This window comes from Chionomys nivalis, chromosome 16, assembly GCF_950005125.1.
Source record: "Chionomys nivalis chromosome 16, mChiNiv1.1, whole genome shotgun sequence".
NCBI classification, from domain to species: Eukaryota; Metazoa; Chordata; class Mammalia; order Rodentia; family Cricetidae; genus Chionomys; species Chionomys nivalis.
Genome location: NC_080101.1, coordinates 59948850 through 59967258, shown reverse-complemented (window position 1 = coordinate 59967258; position 18409 = coordinate 59948850). Strand labels below are relative to the sequence as shown.

Sequence of the window (18409 nt, the reverse complement as noted above, 5' to 3'; positions counted from 1 at the left end):
AGAGGGGAGGCTCAGGTGGGTACCACACTCTGGCTGGTTCTGGAGGATCCTGGATACTGCTTTCAGAGAAGCCCTCCCAGGCCTGGAGAAGAGCCTGTACTCACACGCAGCTTGTCTTCACCACTGAGCCAGACCATCTTGTTACTCTTCTAGTTCACTAGTGACGTTTTAAGATGTGGTACCCTGAATCAGATACTTCAGATGAGTTGTCTCTCATCTGAAAGGCTTGGGGCTAAAAGTTTAGAATATTGTCCTATACATAGTGAGATATCACAGGCAGGTCTCAAGTCCAAACATAAAGCTCTTTTCCAGTTTATGTCCGTTTACACACATAGCTGAAGGCATTTTATATAACACGTATAGTAACAGTACTTGAAGCAACTTGCTGGTGCACCGTTTTTTTTTTTTTTTACTATTTATTTATTTTATTTTTATTTTTTATTAATTAATTTATTTAATTATTAAAGATTTCTGCCTCTTCCCCGCCACCACCTCCCATTCCCTCCCCCTCCCCCAATCAAGTCTTCCTCCCTCCTCAGCCCAAAGAGCAAGCAGATTTCTCTGCCCTGTGGGAGGTCCAAGGACCACCCACCTCCATCCAGGTCTATTAAGGTGGTGCACCGTTTTCTGTCTGATATGTCAGTCCTGATAAATTTGTGAGAACTGCAACATTTTGGCGGGGGTTGGATTTCTGGGCTAGGGATGCCCAGCCTGTTACCTTCCACATGCAACAGCCCTTTCTAGGGAACACCGCACGACAGATGTTCCAAAACCTCTGCTCTGTATTTCCCTTAGAATTACTCCCTCCATCTTGCTGTTCTCCCACTGTTACCATCTCCCAGGTTTCTAGTCTGGGAGCTTTACCCGTATGCTTCTCCCTTCATCCCCAGATGCTTCTTAAAACTGTCTGTGGGTCAGTGACTCTCTTACCGAGGAAATTCTTGCCCATCTCTCAGGTTTCTGCTGCAGGAGTGCTTTAGTGTAGGGAATCAGATTATGGGCTGTGTTGCCCGTCCTCATGTGTAACACCCTCCTTGCCCTCTAGTCTTTAACATGCTGAAAGGGAAAGGAAAAAAAAAACCTAAAAATTCAGATAATTTTAGGTTTCCCTGGGTGAGTGTTTAAGGCATTTCCTGTAGTTAACCATTCAGATGTGCTGATGGTGATGAACTAGGAGGCTTCAGAACTACCACAGGCTCCACAAGATAAGTAGGCAGACATCTGTTTTTGAGGGACCACATCACCTGAATCCTGCTACCTAACCCTTCTGGAAGCAAATGTTGTGTCTACCCATTTGTAGTCACTTGTGGATACTTCAGAACCTCTACCCACCCTTCCTTGGCTGACCTCCCTATCTCCCCCCCAGACCCAGCCGCCTTTTGCTGCTGAGCACTGCATGCTGATTCTTCTCCTTTTGCTCTTAGCGACATTGATGCTACTGCCGGCTTCTCTCCACTCAGGTTTTGTTGTTACTGTTGTTTCTGGCTGTCATCTGTCATTATTTGCCTGTTTAGAGCCATAGCCTAGAGTAACTTCTCAGATGATATCATTTCCATTGAGAGAATACTGGCTTTGTATTTCCGAGTCACCTAATTACCTGGCCTTAGAGCCCCAGGAACACAGGAGCTGTGAAACCTAATTACCTGGCCTTAGAGCCCCAGGAACACAGGAGCTGTGAAAACACAGGGGGAATGTGTGTTTGAGCAGATGAAGTACAAAAAGCTTCTTTCCAGGTGAAGGAATCAGAAAATGGCCTTCTTGCCCAGATGAGGAAGCTTAGAGACCCTAGTTTGAATGGGACTAGATTTTAGACATCGTGGGGTATAACCATGCTGCTGCTTGTAGCAGGGTTTAAAAGTATATTTAACAACAGACTCCTGTACTTTGCCTCACAAGTTCCAAACTTCGGGTCTAGGGGTTCTGGGGTGTTGCCCCTCTACGCAACTGCTGGTTTGGTTGTCCTCTGTGGCTTCTTCGAATCAGTTTGATCATAGCATTGATCCCATTGTAGAATGCAGGTCAGTGGGTTTTAATGAATTTAACGCTGAGCAGACATTACCGTGGTCTGTTTGTCGAGCAGTCCCACCACTTTGTGAGGGTCCCTCGCCCCCACTCCCAGTCCCAGACTTCCTCAGTGGTCAGTACCGTAGCTAGCACAGCAGTGTCTCATCCTATTAGTGGTTTAACAGCTCTTACTTTTGTAGTTATTTTTGGTCTTTTGATCATTTTTAATAATTTTTTAAACAAGGACTTTGGGATTAGTTGCCTGTGGAATTCATTCTGTTTCTGGAATTTGTGCTTACTCCCGAGAGTTTTTATTCAGGAAGCATTTTAGATTGATAGCCTGCATTGTAGAATATTATTGCTCTCTGTTTTCCTATGTATTCTTGGCCAAGAACATAGCTTATGGTTATTACATCATTGCTGTAGGAAATTCATTCTACTTGTATTTATATGCCTCAGATATTTTTCTTATGTATTCTTGGCCAAAAGCATAGCTTACGGTTATTACATCATTGCTGTAGGAAATTCGTTCTACTTGTATTTATATGCCTCAGATATTTCTCTAGACTTGCGAGGCAAAAAGCCACATGTCTTCAGTCTTCCACTGTTAGAGCTTCCGTGGGAGCCGTTTAGTCAGCTCAGTTGTCCCCAGGGGAGGCATGGCTTATCCTGGTTCAGCTTAAGACTGTTGACTTGGAACACCATTACCCTTCAATCCGTGTGGTACCTGGCTTTCAGGAGACACTGTTGGTAATCATGCACACCAAGGCCTCCACTTCTTTTCTATTGACTGGACTCTAAAGTCTCCTGTGGCAACACAAGCTGGGAACAGGCCACTACAGAAGCAAAATACCACCTTCCTGTCACTCCCCGTCAAGGCAGAAAGATTTATGTAGAATATTAACATTTAGAATCTTTGTAACTCATTTACTTTCTCAAGTATAATATTTTAAATTCTTCTCTCATGTATTACATTCCAACCATAGTTTCCCTTTTTCCAGTTTCTCACCCCCCCCCCCAATCTGCCCTCTCCCCCAGAATCACCCTCTCTCCGTCTCCCCTCAGAAAAAAAGCAGGCCTCCCAGGGATATCAACCAAACACGGCATAATACGTTATATTACTCTATGACCAGGCATATACCATCACGTCAAGGCTGGACGAGGCAACCTAGTCGGAGGAAAAGGGTCCCATGAGTAGACATAAGTCAGCGGCCACCCTCACCCCCACCATTAGGCATCCCGTGAGAACACAAGCTACTCAGCCATAGCATATATGCAGAGGACCCAGGTCAGACTGCTGTAGGCTCCCTGATCTCTGCTCACTTGCTGCATGTGAATATCAACAGTTACTGCTTGAGAACAGACACCAGCTTTCTAGGACACTTGCTTACTTTACTAAGTCATTCTGAAATCTGTGGTGACTCCCTAATGAGTGGCAAGGAGACCGAAAGTGGCTGGCCTGTTCCTGCGGAGCTGGGTGTGGATTTGCCTCGCAGCCCGCTGGAAGCTGATCTCCACTCTTTATCTCTGGAAGGCTAAGGGAGATGAGAGCGCCTTGGAGCTCTGGGTGTTCACATGAATTCTGGAGGTGACCTTATCTGGATAAGTCCTATACTTAATCTGTCTGGATAATCACAGGTACTCACACACTTACCTGAGTTTTCGCTTGGTCTCGGAATGTGTAGTGATTAATTCTAGAGAGTCTTGCTGTTCTTATACACATTTTCTTTTTACTATGTACGTTGTTTATGCCTTTCAGTTCTGCTTGACTGAGGTCTTTTATCTAAACTTAATAGAAACAAGCAAGCTTAGCTGGGCTGTGGTAAGCAGGGCTGGGTAGGCTCCCTGAGCTCACAGGGAGGCTTGGTTGGCAAACGGAGAGAGTCCTGATTGCTGGGAGCCAGGCTCTTCTTGCTCTACTCAAGACTTGAATCAGTTTACTGCTGACTTGGTTTGTGAATGGCAACTTATAAAAACTTTAACTTTAGTTTACTTTTTCCCCAATGGTTCCCATTGGAAATAATGAGATTTAATTCACTGAGTTTTGGTTTCATATTTGTCTTACACCTTGTTCATGGAAGCTAAGATATTTTTTTTTATTTAAGACCTTTGTTAACAGGTACTTGCAGTTTGTTGACTTTTTTTTTGAAAAAATCAAGTTGTGAACTTTTTATTACAAATTAAAAATGAAGTTCTTAAAAATCTTAACTTGATCAGATATGAAACAATTTAAAAACCATTAAAGGTGTATTGAGGACAAACCAGACCTTTTTTTTTTTTAAAAAAAACATTTGTCATTACCAAAAAGAGACATCTTTAGGTAAAAATAATAAAAACCCCATGCTTCATAGATAATGCAGATAGTTCTAGTGTATCTGGTCAACGGGCAAAAAGCAAGCACTTAAGGTCTTCAGCTCCAATCTTTGTTCATTTCTTATTGCTGGAATTAAATATTCGTTTCTTCTTGTTGTATGACCAAACCGGATGATGGTAGAGATGGTAAGCCGGCATTTACTCAGTCCCACCCTGCTCAGCCTCGGGAGCGGACGAATTCTCAGCTTTTGTCTCTTTGCCATCTTGTGGTTTAGGGTTCTCTGGGCGTCTGTGTCGGTAATTGAAGTTGCAGCGATACCGACGTTGAGGTGGCTGCTGACCTTGGGTCTCCGTCTTCATTGCCGTCCTCTCTAGGCTGTCTTTGGCGAGGAGGGCCCCTGCGAAATCGTGGTCTGTAACCCCCCATACATATTCTGTCTCACTGGTCTACCTTGCTCTCCTGCTCCCTGGTTGTCAGCACCCTCCATCACTTCTCCTTGCACAGGAGGGTTGGACTGTGGTCGACGCCCATAGGTCTCCCCAAATAGTAGGATGGGAACCTTCGCCTGCGATAGGGCCGGCGCTGTTGGGCTTGGCCTTCAGGAGCGCTTTCCGACCCCTCGTTCTTTTTCCCACTCTCACTATTCTGGTAATTCTGCTGGTAATTACGTGGAGGACCCCTACGACGTGGGTAGCGTCTATAATGGTTATGGTCTGCTGCGTATTTACTGCCTTGAACTGGAACTCCTCCAGGGCCTGTAACATTTGCTGCCTCCGCACCCTTTTCTCCTCAACAACATCAAACTCCACAGTCTCTCCATCTCCTACACTGCGAAGGTACTTCCTGGGGTTATTCTTCTTTATGGCAGTCTGGTGTACAAATACGTCTTCCTTGGTGTCATTCCTGTTGATGAAACCATATCCGTTCCTTACATTGAACCATTTTACTGTTCCCAAAACCTTCGTTGCGATGACCTTCTTGTCCCCGCCAGCGGGCGCCGCTGCCCGTGGAGCCGGGCTTGGTGTGAGCGGCTGCTGGGTCTTGGCCTCGCTGCTCATGATTGCGGTGGTGGTGACTGGGGCCTGCGGCGAAGGCTGCGGCTCCTCCCAGGGTGTGATGGTGACTAGGCAGGCCCTAAGGTCAGTATTTATAGTCAAAGACAGTTTGTATTTGCATACTAGCCGTCTTCTATTATGCGCCATAATGGCTTTAAGTACAAATGCATAGAGAGCCAGTGCTTTCATCTCTTGAAAAAAAGGCGTTTCTTGAGTTCATCACATTTTGTTGCTGTTGTTTTGGGACAGAATCTTTCTGTGTAGCCCTGGCTGTCCTGGAACACTCCGTGTAGACCAGGCTGGCCCCAAGCTGGTTGTTTATTTCTAGTTTAATGCTAGTTGCTTACTTCTGGGTTGCATTTCCCCCAGCTAAACCACAAACTAACGCAAACAGAAGAGTTATAGTCTTTCCTCACCACAGCCTGGCAGAGCTGTGTAAGATTTCTTTTCTCTGTTGTATTTTGCAGGTGGGAAGTTTTAAGAGAGAAATGACCTTCCCATTTCAACCAGAGGACTCAAGACGCGAGTCCAGCAAGAAGGCTTCTCCCCACTTGTTCCCGCTGGCCATGGAGGAAGACGTGAAAGACTCCAAAAAAGCCAGCCGGATCCTTGACCAAGAAAAAGAAAACACTCGATCCATTTGTCTCCTTGAGCAGAAGCGGAAAGTGGTTTCCTCTAACATCGACGTCCCTCCTGCAAGGTAGGAACATCTCACATGGTTCACTGCTGCTGCAGGAAATGGGTGCAGAGGCCGGCTCCATCTTGTTCCACAGGGTGTACGCGTGGCAAGAGTTGTCTCTCAGGTTGTCTGTCTCTTCTGGGAAGTAGAGCTGGCGTTGATGCTGCCCTAGTTGAAACTGTTGTAGCCATAAAAAAAAAGTTACTGTACTGTGTAAGGTTGGTGACACTCAGAGGCAAGTATGCGTAGATCCCGGGGGAGGGGCTGCCAAATCATGTCTGTAAGCTACAATTTGCCTCTGTGTGTGGACTGTGAGAGGAGAGTTTAACAATTCCAACGCCTTCTTAAAAGAAGGTGACAGTGACATAGGCTGTTGGTGACCCGCAGTCTTCAGTGTGTCAGGATATTCAGTGGTATCTAACTGATGTTATGTATGTCTTTTGTAAGATTTATCTCGGCAAGGGAAAGGGCTCAGTGAGTAGAGCTCGCCTTGAAAACATAAGGACCTGAATTTCCATCCCCAGATCGTGGAGTCGAATGCCATCTCAGACACTAATTTAAGCCCAGCTCTTCTGCAGTGCAGTTGAGGGTTGCCCATGAGGTTGTTCATGGGCAGCTAGCATGGTGTGCATGTCACTGAACAGCAGAGAAGCTAGAAAGTGAGGCCAGCATGCAGGCTGTATTCTGAGGTGCACATCACATGCACTCGGGACACACATGCACACACATGCATTTGCAGGATAGAGTAACACTAAACATGGTGGAGAGAGTTTGTCATGTTATAATTCTCGTTCAGCTTTGTTCTCTCACACCTTCCAGCCTACAGTTTCTCTTCCTTCCTCTCCCCCAGTTCTCTTCCTTCCCCTCCTCCTTTTCTTTCAGTTTCTCTCCACTCCTACCTAGTGGTCTGAAGGGCATTCTTACGGCAGAGTGGAAGCAGAGCAGAACACAGCCCGTTTGTTCATCCTGGCCGCCCGGCTAGCTTAGCCCTGAAATAACCACATAGAAACAGCACTCGGGAGGCAGAGGCAGGCGGATCTCTGTGAGTTCGAGACCAGCCTGGTCTACAAGAGCTAGTTCCAGGACAGGCTCCAAAGCCACAGAGAAACCCTGTCTCGAAAAACCAAAAAAAAAAAAAAAAAAAAGAAAAAAAGAAACTGTATTAATTAAATCACTGCTTGGCCCATTAGCTCTAACTTTTTATTGGCTAACCCTTACATCTTAGTTTAACCCATTTCTATTAAACTGTATATCACCACGAGGCAGTGGCTTACCAGCAAAGTTTTTGCATGTCTGACCCTGGGACTCCATGGCCCCTCTCTCTCTGCCTTCCTTCTCCCAACATTCAGTCCAGCTTTCCCTGCCTACCTAAGTTCTAACCTATCAACAGGCCAAGGCAGTTTTTTTATTCATTAACCAATGAAAGCAACACATAGACAGAAGGACCTCCCACACCACCTGCCATTCCTCTTTCTGATTCTGTATCCAGAACACACACACCGTTACTTCTGTTCCTGATTCTGTACCCAGCGCTCGTGCGCACACACACACACACACACAAACACACATGCGCACACACACACTCACACACGCGCACACACTCACGCGCACACGCACACACACGCGCACACACACACACTCACACATACACACACCCCAGCTTCAGGACTTGGAGACCATTTTGCTCATCCTCTGTCCCTGGACTAGAACAATGCCTAGTGGGCACTAGGAAGGGTCTGTGAGCACGTGTCAGGTGAGGAAGGAATGGGAGTGCTCGCTCTGCATGGCAGATTGTTTATTATTAACACGTGTACCCCCATTTTGATGTCAGAAATGATTATCATGAAACTTGACAAGCAGTTGCTTGAGAAGTTCTGCATTTATTCATATGCTTTCTGACAGCTCATGAGGAAAATCATACCTGGGGGCTGGGAATGACTGGCCCTTCCCACCTGCTCACATTTGTAATTAACATTTCCATTGTTTTCTGTATTAAATAGAGGGCATATCTTCTCTAGGAAGTTACATGTTACCCTATGCAGCTGCCACATCACCAGACTTTTTTAAATTAATAGGCCTCTTTGTTTAACTTCTAATTGCCAATTTCGTATATCTCTTCCGTCTGTTCAACTATTTGTTATTATTTGCTTTTCTATGATTTTTATATAAAATACTTAATTAAGTTATTAAGGATTAGTTTTCACTGTGGCTTCATTGTGAAATGTTTTATAGGCCCTGAAGCAGGTAGACATGTTGATTCATATGTATGTTTGGCTGACTCAATTACTTTATATTCTCAGGTTGTTGTAGGGTATATCTTTACTTTGGTTTTGCACAAGGTCTCATGTAGCCCAGACTAGCCTAAAACTCACCCTATAGCTAAGTGTCATGCCTTCCCTTCCTAAGCACAGACTGTAGGTATGGGCAGCCATGCTGGGAACAGAACCCCAGGCTTTGTGTGTGCTAGGTAAGTACACTGCCAACGGAAGCACATCCCAGCCCTGCGCATTTGTTCTTCAGCTTGATTCCACCTCTAGTGCCGTCTGGAAAAGGGGGGAAGAAAATACTTCTGCTTTTCTGTTTTCCAGTGCAGGTCTCCAGGGCGTTCCACTCTTTGCAGCCATTAGACGTACGCAGAAGCACACTGCACAAGCCAGCATTGTCGTGAGCTCTTAAACAGTAGGGAGAAAGTTAATTGGGTTTTAAATCATCGATATGTAGAGAAAAATTCCCCACTGACAGGTGTAATTTCGATGAATTAATCTGCTATGAGAAGTGCTATTTAGAGTGTCATAGTGTGGGGTCTCCACTACTACACTTGTTTTCATTGTTGCAGTAAAAATGTAATCATCATAAACATGCTAACACTTGGTGAAACAAATTGCTTTTTTAATCAAATAGTCATGAAGGAATCAAGTTCTGCAGAAAAATGTAATTCCCAAACATTTTCTGCTTGTTTACCGTCATTAAATTATTTAGTAAATGCTCACTTTTGACCAAGTAGATTGATGCTTTGTGGTAGGAAACTTTCAGTCACATGGTAAAAAGGAGCAAGATTTTTCTTTCTGCTTCCTGAAAGAGAGATAATTACAGCTGTCAGATATATCTGCTGATGTTTGAGTAAATCTGGAGTGTGGTGAAGTGTATTAGAATGGAGAAGTCTGTATGTCTGTCATTAAATATGACCTGTAATTATTGTGTAATCCACACGTGTATGTCTATCTACACAATTTACTACAACCCACTCTCCCTCTTCCAGACTGTTTTGGATGCTCCGTATAGGCCGGCGATTGGTTTGGGCTGTTAGTATCACTGGCACAGAACTCCTGGACACGTTAAGATTACCTGTAGTGTTTCTTAGTTAACCTGTTTCTTATCCTTCAACTTCCTGTAGTTTATAAAAGGAAACGTGAAGTTTATTCCCCAGAGTTTATACATGAAAGCAGTAGGCGTGTATATATTAATTGTTTTTCCATATCTCTGGGGAGCTCTGGGAATCCTGTCTAACCTGATCTCTGACCCATTATTGAATTTTCTGATTTCATGTCTTTCCTCCATCAGCAGGTATCTACTGAGTCCCTGTACTAGTGATGTAGGACTTGTTAAAGCATGAATGGGAGAGGTGCTCCCCTCCAGAAGCTCACGGCGCAGTCAGACAGATGGACACATAACTATTTAGTATTGTCTGTCTGTCGGAACTGGGTGAATTTATAACTAAAAGAAAGGCTTTAATATCAGGAGAGTGATACATTTGTGTAGGTGTTTAGAAGCCTGCTTTTCTATTATTGGTGTCCCTTTGAAGATAAGAAGAATGGAATGGAGAAGGAGAAACTTCAAACCTATGGTCTGTTTTACACATTTTAAAAAAATAAATGCCAGTTTTCTGAGACCCGTTTGAAGGTTGCTGGTATCAGAAAGTATAAGTTTATTACCCCAGCTGTGTTATATTTGGCCACCTGAGAAGCCAGAGCCAAGACAGAATTCAGCACACAAGCAATTTATTAGGAGAAGTGCTTGTGGGAAGGTGGGGGAGCAGGCTGGGCAAGGTTGAGCCAGCGGGGAAGAGTACAGGAAGGGTGGTTGACCGTGTGCTGGCAGCCTCACAGCCCATTCCGAGGACTTCCCTGAGCCTCTGCTGTGTCCTCCTCTGCTCACAGCAGCTTGTGATGCTTGGGACCTAAGCGAGTCCAGTCGATGCTTTTGGAGCCCAGCTCCGGTCCTGGGTCAGTCAGCGCTGTCCCCCTGACTGTCTCTCCTCCTAGAATACTGTCCTAAGTGTCCTCTGCAGTGTAGGCTGGAGGAAGGGCTGGACTGTCAGTGCAGGCCATTAGCCTTTCTTATTGCTAGAGAACCAAGCTTTATATGAGCCAAAGCAGTAATGGCTGCTGGTTCAAGCATTGCAAAGACTTCTACTTTTGAGTAACAAGAGGAAAGGTGTCTCCCTTCTGAGCCGCCTCGGATGGGCAGAGATGATGTTATGAGAACCCCTTGCTGTGGGACCCGACCAGTGTGGCCTGAGTGGATTCAGGAAGAAGCTGTGTTTCTTTGGGGGGAGCGATAAGGACCGTTAGATTCCATTGAGGATTGAAGTATTCTATTTCTCATTATCCCACGTTCTTCGGAGGATAAAACCAAACCTAAGAGAGTGAGAGCGGATGGAAAAGCAGGCATGGCAGTGTTGGTTTAAATCAAGGGCACAAGTAATGAGTTGGTGCTACCTGTGCAGATGGCAGTCTCTGAAGTCACTTGGCCTGCTCACAAAAGACAAGACTTGACCTCTACCAAACAAGCAGTTGTGAATTGAAAACAAGGAATTAGCTCATTTAAGTATGAATCCTTAAATATTTTAAGGTATCTCTAAGAGAAAATGCAAGCTTCATTGATCTTTAGGGAAAGTTAAGGAAAAAAAGCTTTACAAGTATAGACAGATATTGAGTGGTCATATTTTCAGTTTCATCTACATGATGTAGCAGTGCTTGTGTTTTGACCGTGAAATGACACCACCCCATTCTGTGCCTGTGACACATCTTTGTCCCGCATCGGTTGATGGGCACTTGACACTAGAGAGGCAGGAACCAGATCATGTTGAGTTGTTGGTTGTGTTACATTGTTAAATGATCGAAAAGATTTTATAGAGGTCCATGTTAGGCATTCATTAGGAAAGGCCATTTTGGTTGTATACAGTGGGCTAAGTGGGAGAGTTCATATAAGAATGAACACAGGAGGACCATTTAGGATAGCATCGTTATTAGTGCAAGACGGTGTCACAGGAGTTAGGACTGAAGTGGAGAGAGTCTGATGAAAGAAGTGGACGGCTGAGCTGCCGCTCTGGGTAGACGGGAGGCCTCTGGGTTGTGAGATACAGAAAACCGCTCTGGCTGATTTAACAAGGATGGAATGTACATATTTTATCTTTTGTTTTGAAACCACCAGTTCAACCCCAGAATCCTGGGGAGTCCAGAGAAGCAGGTCAGCAATCAACAACTGGGTGAACAAGGTGAACATCCACAGTTGGGCTCTGGAGCTAAAGGGAGAAATCCACAGACATAGGGGCAGATCCAGCCACCAGCAGGGATAAAATGACAGATGCTACAGTTAGGCATTGTAATTCCCACTTCATAAATGAGTGAAAAGATTCAAGACTATCAGGCAACACATAGGAGAACATAGAGAAACTACATGGACGTTTCTGGCCCCACAGGGATTTTTTTTTTTCCATCATTGTCACCAGTGTCTAGGGGAGAATATTAATAATTTATTATCCTTGTCATCTGTGATGTCATAAAAATACGTCTACAATATTGACTACTACAATAATAACACTAGCTCCCCACTTGACCACTAAACGAAACCAGCAGTTAAGCCGACGCTGCTTGGTCATCTAGACCAGTGGTTCTCAAGACTATCGAATGCTGCGACCCTTGAATTCAGTTCCTTACGTTGTGACCCCAACCATAAAATTATTTTTGATGCTACTTCATAACTGTAATTTTGCTTCTGTTTTGAATCGCAATGTAAATATCTGATACATGACTCCCAAAGGGGTCTTGAACCGCTAATGTAGAACACAACGTTTGTTCTGTTTTTACTTTTTCCGGGATACTGATGATTAAAATCGTTGGACTTCACCCAGACAGCAATTACAATTTGCTTATGCAGAGTGATAACTTCATTATAACCTTAATGCTAAAGAACTCTATCACCAAGCCACCTACACTAAAGAAAAGAGGGAAATGAACCCCAAGTACTCCTAGACCTAAGGGCAGCACTTTAGCATATGACACGTGATTGGTTCACCACTGGACGAAATCAGGAAGTGTTACAGTGCCGGTTGTTCCCTGGGTTTTTTAAGCCAGCTGCTTATCAGTTGCTGGATAAACAGAGTCATCTTACTAGATGCCAGTCTGAAAACCGTGATTTAGGAGATCTTCAAAAACTTGTAAGCCTTTGAAGATATAGTTCAGTATTTTACCAGTGGATGCACTGAATGCTTTTGCATGCGTAAGTGTGTGTATTCGTTCGTGTGTGTGTGTGTGTGTGTGTGTGTGCCTGTGAGTGTTTATTCGTGTGAGAAAGGGTCTCATTATGTGGACCAGGGTAGCCTCAAACTTGGAGATTCTCCAGCTTCTGCCTCCAGAGGAGAGGTATCAAGGGCATGTGCCATCACATCTCACTTCATGTTCACCTTTGAGTTCAAAGTTAGAAAGCAACCTACTCCATAAACCTTGTTCTTTGTGTACAGTAAGAATCCCAGAGTAGTTTGCTACCCTTTTAGTTTTCCTCCAGTGTCCCTTACAGCAAGGTCTCCTGTAATGAGCTTGGAAGTAAATGAGATAAAGCAAAATTTCTGTCGTTTATTTATTATTTGAGATGGGGTCTTCCTCTGTTTCCCAGGAGTACCAGTCCTTCCCCCACAGCCTCCCTAGTACTCGAGTAACAGATATGAGCCACCATATCTGGCTTCAGGATTGCTGTCTTTTATTTCTGAATCTCAGTTAAGACCACCAGTTCCCGGGGAAAATATTTAATGTTTCATACATGTTAGGAGCTTGTCAGGTTCCCAACTCTGTAGCTAATATGGGACCACTGAGAAAGGTTACTTCAACATTTTAAAATGTTTTAAAAGCACATTTTCTTTAAAGTGTGTGTGTGTGTGTATAGAGAATGTAAATGTCCTCACCATGTTGAAGAAACACTAACGCTGTGTTATTTGTGGCTCTCTTAGGTCACTGACACAATCTCTATCCAGTAGAACAAATATTTTTTCAGGAAACTCCTTCCTCCCCCCCCCCCCGCTTGTCCCACCATCTCAGAAATTCGAGTCAGCAAGTCACTGTTGCCTGTTCGCTACACAGAAGCCAAAGTGCTGGGTAGAATCCATGCATTGTCCCATCGAGCTGGGTTAAGGTGCTTATGCCAACCAGAAATCAAGATTATCTGGGACTGTTAAACTTCCTAGTGACTTCTGGTCCCCATCACCCCTCCCCCGTGTTCGAGGAAAGACAGGGGACACTGGAAAGGGAAGTCATTCATGCCTCTCTTCTCACTAGGGAGCAAAAGCCCATTGAGCAGATTGATGTGGTTTCTGATTGTTTTAAAATATAGCCTTCGCTTTCTGCCAGCTGCTTACAGATGATTTCTGAGATTTAGGTGCGGATCTCCTGTCATCCACTACACCAACCAGGAGAGACCTCCCAGATAATACTCCCTATCTTTGACCAACAGTGATGCCATTGATATAGGCTTCATTCTCATTTTGTAACTTAAGAAAGCCTGTGTTTTGTGACACAAATTGCCTTAAGAATTTTGTGTGTGGGGAGGGATAGAGACTGGGTAGATATGGGTGGATGTGCTTTTAAAAAGAACTTTACACTGTTCTTGTGCTCATTTTAAAATATAGCATATTAAATCCACCATTTTTCCAATAACTGTGTACTATAACCATTATTCATGAGTACAGATTACTGTAACCAAATTAGAATATACCACCTGTTGAGAATTGCATTTTTGTTTGTTATTGTTTCTGTTAAATTTTTTTATTTAAAAGGTTTTTTTTTCACTTTGCATACCAACCACAGTTCCCCCTCTCTTCCTCCTCCCCTCTGCTCCCACCCACCCCCCCCCCCATCCTCTCCTCAGAAAGGGTGAGGCCTCCCATAGGAGTCAACAAAGTCTGGCATATCAAGTTGAGGTAGGACCAAACCTCCCCCCGCCCCCATCATGGCTGAGCAAGGTATCCCTCCATAGGAAATGGACTCCAAATTCCAGTTCATGCACTGGGGATAAATCCTGGTTCCGCTGACAGTGGCCCCACAGACTGCCTAAGCCACGGAACTGTTCCCCACATTCAGGGGGGCTAGTTTTATCTTCTGCAGGTCCAGAGTCAGGGAGCTCCCACTAGGTTGAGTCAGCTGTCTCTGTGGGTTCCTCATCGTGATCTTGACCCCTTTGCTCATATTATCACTCTTCCCTCTCTTTGACTGGACTCTGGGAGCTCAGCCCAGGGCTCAGCTGTGGATCTCTGCACCGGGTTCTATCAGGTACTGGATAGAGGTTCTATGATGACAGTTAAGGTAGTCATCAATCTGATTACAGGAGAAGGCCAGTTCAGGCACCCTCTCTACTATTGCTTTAGGGTCTTAGCTGGAATCGTCCTTGTGGATTCCTGGGAATGTCCCTAGTGCCAGGTTTCTTCCTAACGCTATAATGGCTTCCTCTATCAAGATAGCTCTTTCCTTGCTTTCCCCCTCCCTCCCCCAACTCAACCCTCCTGTTCCCTCTTGTTGAGGATTGCATTTTGAATTTAGACCATTAGGCTCATTTCTCCGGATCAAACTGGGTAGTTAATGAAGCACTCAAGAGATTTGTAGGCATTGCCTGCAAAACGCCCTGTGACTAGTAAACCCTTCTGGGGAAATGTCTCTGGGCATAGATGGGGAAACGATCCAAACCTCTGGTGGACCAGGAGTCCCCGGCCGGGTGGACTCCTGGCCTGTTGTGCAGATCCACATGGGAATACCCACACGCCCAGGAGAACATCCCATCTTCCATGGCGTCTCTCATGGTCTCCATCTGCAGAGCTGGTTCCCGTAGACATTTAATGCGGCATTTGTTATCTCCTTACACAAGTTCAAAACTTGGATAATCAGGTGGTACTAATAGTTGAATTCTTTGCTCCCCACAAGGCCTGGCAGTGAGATTTTGTACTTTTTTTTTATTGTGAAAAGTCAGGTAGTGAACATGTATTATGGTCTTTTGTTTCGCTTTGTCTCAAGAATTATACTTGAAGGGCTGGGGATATAGCTCAGTGGTAGGATGTTTGCCCTGATTCATTTCCTACTTGAGTGCCTCTGTCAAGAACTGAATGCGAACTTCACATGTACTCAGCGCCTATGAGCAGGACAAAGATTAGCTGAAATAAATATAAATACTAAGTTTAATCCCTCATATCTCGAGTCGTTTTTAACATGTAATGAAATTATTAAAGGTATTTCACATTCTTTTTTAGCATATTTTATCTTCAGAGTTTGCCGTGTCCTACAATAAGGTCCAGATACCTTCCAGTGATCAATGCCATGTGTGGCTATTGATGGCTGTGGTAGCCATGGAGCCTGGAAGGGGGAGGTATGGGGCAATTTGCCATTTCATCCTGACTTACTGCTTATCCCTGAGACTCCAGTTTCTCTCTTCATTTCTTCTGCTGCAACACACAGGGAAGTCCTCAGCAGATTCCCTAACAGGTGATACTTTGTTTAATTGTTAGGGAGCTGTTTAGATTCCATCTGAGTCCTATGTTAAGCAGGCATCATCCCAGTTCTGGCTCTTTAGAAACATGAAGCCACTTCATTTCTAGTGTTTGGGAGAACTTCTTTAGTGACGCTGGATCCGGTTGTCTTTTACGGAAGTACGTATGCTTCATACTAAAGCCAAGGTACCCCACAATGCGTCTGTTTTTGCTTATTCTTCTGTACAGCAGTAAGAGAAGTTAGTTAATTCGTATGGCTTTAAAACTAGGAAATGTAACAAATATGAAGTATTTTCTTAAGGACTCCCAAGTTCAAGGGCTTTATTTGGTTACTAGCGTCTGTTGTTAGTTTCTGCATCCTTTAAATATTAGCTCTTCCCTTCCTTTCCTCCAGCATTCTGGTTGGGGAATTAAGAGATAAGGCTTGAGAATTAAGACAACTTGGGATACTTAGAGAACTTGATTTTTATCTTTAGGTAGTGATAGCTATTTAGGGTGGTACACTTTGATTGACATCATAGAAAAATGCTCTGATATCGTGTGGGGATGAGAAGGTGGGAAGGATAGGCATGGATTGATGCAAAAAGCAAAAGAATAGTTAAGAAACACCTACAGAAATCTGGGAGAGGGCTCAGTGGTTATGAGCACTGGCTGCTCTTCCAGAGGACCTGGGTTCAATTCCTAACACCCACATGGCAGCTCACAACTGTCTGTAACTCCCTTTCCAGGGGATCTGACACCTTCACATAGACACATATGCCAGCAAAACACCAATGCACAAAATATAAAAATAAATCATTTAAATTTTTTTTTTAAATCTGGGGGAAGTAATTATGAAACCTTGATTAGAACAGAAACTCAAGAGGGCAGTGTGCAGACTGCGTGGCACATGGCAGGAATGGAGCTGATGGGCGATGCGTGTGAGGTCACTGAAGGATACTGGTGCTCAGGATGTCTAGAAATTCCAGCCTGGGCATCTAGCTGGAGAAAGTGGTTGGTGGTGCTAATCCAGACAATAGGCAATCCAGGAGCGATAAATGTGGGTGGCTGGAGCAAGACTTAGAGATCAGGGGCACTTAGCAAAAACAGTTTGGTGATGTTTCTTACCAAAGGCTGGAAGCCTTTCAGCGAAAACCAAAGGGCAGTAAGTGTTTACAGAGAAGAGTGTGCAGGCTGCCTTCAACAGTTGAACGGGGATGTGAATACTTGCACTTAGAAGTGCTTGCTAGTGTGAAGTGTTCTGTTTTATATTTTGTTGCAATACGCACTTGTCCAGACGCCCATGCTCACATCTGTCGTGGTGTGAGCTTTGCATGCATACCTTCGTCTCTGCACAGTGAGAAGATACCGCTTGTTCCTTTCCATGTGGCAATCATCTTAACTAAGTTGGCAAACATTTATGTCTTGAATGCAGTTTGTGACCTCAGCTTCCCTTAGTTATCCCTCAGATAAAATCCATCCCATAATAGACTTGGTTCAATCTACTGCCCTTTCTAAGAAACCCCAGCTTGCTTATAAGGTCATATGCTTTTTCCTACATCCATTTTGCTATTGTATTTAAAAGGCTGGAATGTGGCTTTGTCAGCAGAATGTGAGATTTCATCAAATCCAGGTAGAAACTTATATCTTTCTTATCTGGGACTTGCTGCGCCAGGATGAGCGATCTTGAATGGTATGGAGTGCTGTCACGTTTAACTGAGTTCCTCTGAGGCTACTGAACAAAACACAGACAGGTTGTACATTCTGGTAATTGTGCCCTGTTTTTGAATGGATGTTCTTTCTGGCCCCAGGTGGTAAGCACATTAACTCCATGGCTCTCAAGATACCGTCTCAGTTTCCGGTACCCGCAGTCGCTTTTCGTGGGCTCTTAAGGCTGAGGGTACTAGACAGCCCCCATGCCTGTCAGGACGGCAGCCCTTGGCGGAGCTGTAGCCTCTTGACCCTTAGCTGCTGAAAGCTCTACTGAAGAGCCTGTTCTTCCGCGTGTTTTTCTGGGCTTACAAGTTATCTTTTTGGTGTATTTCTACCCATGCCTACAGATGTGACAACCTGAAAATTTACACTTGGAAATTTCTCCTACTTGGCTTTCCATTGCTGTGATATACCATGACCAAGAGGGAGGAAGCCGTTTATGTGGCTTACACATCTGTTGTTGAGGGAACTCAGGCAGGGTTCAACCTGGAGGTTCAACCTGGGGGAGCTGGAGCAGGTCCTGGAGAGGGCTGCTTGCTCACTTGCTTGCCGTTGCTTGCCTGGAACCATCTGCCCGAGGATGGTACCACCCGCTGAGCTGGACCCTCCGACTTCAGTCATTCATGAAGAAGCTGCTTCTTCCCTGACCTGCCTCTAGACCATTTGATGGAGGCATTCTGTTACCTGAGGATCCTCCAGATGACCCCAGCTTGTGTCAAGTTAATAAAAAACTGTTACTGCCACACATCTGAGAGACGCACTTGCTGTTCAGCCAGCACTGACGTGTCAAACCTCAGTTCATAACGCCTGCCTTTCTTTGTCTACACTAGAAACAATTAATAATGTCAAGCCACTTGCAACTGCAGGGGGATGTAATTTCAAAGCATGCGGTCACGTGAGGAGTGTTTCTGCCTCTGAGA

At 44.6% G+C, this 18409-nt stretch overlaps 1 protein-coding gene across 2 annotated transcripts in view; it reads left to right on the top strand.

Annotated features, from left to right (window-relative positions):
* Positions 1 to 18409, top strand: part of Znf704 (zinc finger protein 704) — a 209128-nt gene that overhangs the window by 49354 nt on the left and 141365 nt on the right. For both annotated transcript variants that reach the window (XR_009058408.1, XM_057790241.1), the window contains exon 2: positions 5841 to 6073. Coding sequence is in view for 1 of the 2 variants with exons in the window: in XM_057790241.1 (XP_057646224.1) it covers positions 5841 to 6073 (233 nt within the window). In the remaining variant the exon portion in view is untranslated. The remainder of the gene's footprint in view (positions 1 to 5840; positions 6074 to 18409) is intronic.